The sequence below is a fragment of the Austrofundulus limnaeus genome, unplaced genomic scaffold (assembly GCF_001266775.1).
Source record: "Austrofundulus limnaeus strain Quisiro unplaced genomic scaffold, Austrofundulus_limnaeus-1.0 Scaffold116, whole genome shotgun sequence".
NCBI lineage: Eukaryota > Metazoa > Chordata > Actinopteri > Cyprinodontiformes > Rivulidae > Austrofundulus > Austrofundulus limnaeus.
Window position 1 is genome coordinate 1,777,505 of NW_013952518.1, and position 2,759 is coordinate 1,780,263.

Consider the following 2,759-nt stretch of genomic DNA (forward strand, 5'->3'; position numbering starts at 1 on the left):
TGGAGAGAAAAACAAAGTAAAGAACAAAAAAAAAAAGAAAACGATTAATCGATTATTAAATTAGTCATCGATTATTTTAATAATCGATTGGTCGTCAATTAATCGTGGCAGCCCTACACAGTTTTCGTGTTCATGCATTGTTTTCTTGCTGCAAGCCCCTTGTGCCGGTCCTTAACCTGTGTGATGTCACATATGGAGGGGAGAATCTGGCTCCTGTCTCGCTCCCTGCAGCTCACCTCTTTTCAGGCCTACAAGCTGCGGGTGACCCACCTGTTCCAGCTGAAACAGCACAGCATCCTGGTGTCAGTGGGGCAAGATGAACCTGGAATAAACCCTCTAGTGAGTAACAGACTCAAACTGAACCCGTTCAGACAGAAGACGGTGTTTGTGAGGTTTGTTAAAACCTGAAAACTTAAAGTCAACGAACTCTGTGTTGTTGATATGGAGTCTGGCTTCATTGAATCATCTTCATTTGAACTGAATCCAAAATATTTTCAGTTGTAGATGAACTCTCGTTGATTACTTTCATAAACTAATTCGGTAGTTCATGAGATATTTTGCTAACAGACACAAGCATRATTCTGCTTTGCTTTGTTCAGCAGTGGGTAATAGGGGTGTAAGAAAATATCGATACACTGAAATATTGCGATATTTCATTTCCCGATACTGTATCGATATTCTAAAGCCCTGTATTGATTTTTAATTAAGGTTTAAAATGTCAAACTTCTTGCCAACCGTTCATTTTTATGTTGTAGTTCAGCCTCTGACCACTAGTTGGCAGCAGTAAGCCAGCCATTTGGCTCCTCTACCTCTTTAGCGCCAGAGAGTAAGGGTAGCATTAGCATTGTAAGTAAACGTTAGCTTTTCTTTTTTTTTTCGGTAAGAGGTTTTTATTTAATAGAATTTTTGGACAAAAAAATCGCAATATATCGCAATATATTGCCTTACTTATAGTATCCCAATATATCGGGATATATCGTATCGTATTGCCAAATTCTTGGCAATAAACAGCCCTAGTGGGTAATGATCAGTGTTAGTCAGCAGCTGTACCTCCACAGTGGTGCTGGATCTGGGTCTTTAGATGATTCCATGGTTAGACTCTGATTTAACTGACATATAATAAGAATCATGTTGGAGGTGTCTGTGTCTTTACTTTGATGTTTTTATACTTTATGTTTCAAACTTTGTGTATCTGTAGAATGACGCTGAAACAGAATCAGGCAGGAATCAGACACATGACGTCTGAAACTTGTTTCTTCAGTGAGAGATTTGAGGACCAACTGGGCCAAGCTCCCACCACACTAAATGTGCTTTTCTGTTTTAGGTAAAGGTCTGGAACCTTGAAAAGAGAGACAGTGGAAATCCTCTCTGTACCAGGATTTTCCCTGCCATTCCAGGCAACAAACCCACAGAAGTCTCTTGCCTGAGTGTCAATGAGAACCTCAACTTCATGGCCATTGGTTAGACATGTTTTTCTACTTACTGACTGTTCGTCACAATAAACCAGCAGCTTTTTATATTTTATGTTATAAATATTTATATATTGTCTTGATCATTTTAGCACCTGCGTTGCTGATTTTAGCTTTTTTCTTGTACTATTATCAGTTAAAGGGGACATATCTGCATAATCCACTTTTTTAGCTGTTAAATTTTGTTGTGTACTTGGAGTCTGTAGGAGTCAGAAAAGTTTCATGTAGTCTCAGTGCTGCTGCATACAGTAGATATCTTTGTATTCTGTTTGAGTCATATTTTTCAACCCGTTCAGCTTTCTCTATTTTCTTAGAGGTTTTCTGAACTCTTATGTCAAATTATCTGCGATGGAGCTGTTGAATAAGGTCTGGACTGGTGGTCTTCATTCTCCTCTCACTCTGGGTCAGACTCTGGTTCTGAGTCAGACTCTGGCTCCAACATGTAAAGCTGGATGGACAAATCTTCTCTTGTTAACATCTTTTACTTAAATTGTAAATCAGGTCGCTAGCGACCTGATTTCCTAATAGTGCGACTAAAAACAAAAATGTCCGGTCGCACTGGTGCGACCATTCGTTCGATGGGGAGCGGTCGCCCGCTGAAAAAAAAAGTTTCCATGTTRCATAAAAAATAATCCAGCAGTGTCAACCATAACAGTCGCCCACCGACAGTCTCATGTCTCCTAATAACACTGCGCTCTGCTCCACACCTCCTGCACACACACACTGTTGTTCTATCCTCATGGGGACTTTGCATTAATTTCCATTCATTTCCCTGTCGACTCTATAGCCAACCACAACCTCCCAGGTAGACTACACACCTGACCCAAACCCTAACCTCACCTGGCTGTGTGTACCAGGGACATGCATGTGCGCACACGCATAGCGAAGCAACCGTAGTTTATTTTATGTATTTATTTATTTATTTTTACCCAGTTCGGAGTCTGAAAACAGTTCTTGTTAGCTGGAGATGAAAACAACATGTGGACGGTTGCTCGCTCTTAAGTCCGTCTTGCTAAACAGTCGGGGTCTACTCTGTGAGCAGATCATTTCAGCAGGACGAGGAAGCTCACATCGTCAGTCCGCATTTGCACTTAATCGACTTCACCACAGTTACATTCCAAGTATCTGAAATAGGTTCTTCTGGGTCTCAGGAGGATAAAACTAGATATTTAAGTGAAATAATATAAGATAATAAGATTCAACCAATGCTAATTAAATTGCAGACTTTTATGTGTTATTATTTTTAAAAAAATCTGCACAACCTTTTAATAAATATCAGTAATATTTCTG

General features: G+C 39.8%; 1 protein-coding gene across 1 annotated transcript in view; it reads left to right on the forward strand.

Moving 5' to 3' along the window:
* vps11 (VPS11 core subunit of CORVET and HOPS complexes) overlaps positions 1-2,759 on the forward strand; it is a gene marked incomplete in the record, with an annotated part of 23,866 nt that overhangs the window by 1,642 nt on the left and 19,465 nt on the right. The window contains 2 exon segments of the mRNA XM_014014579.1: positions 191-339; positions 1,325-1,460. Coding sequence (XP_013870033.1) covers positions 191-339; positions 1,325-1,460 — 285 coding nt within the window.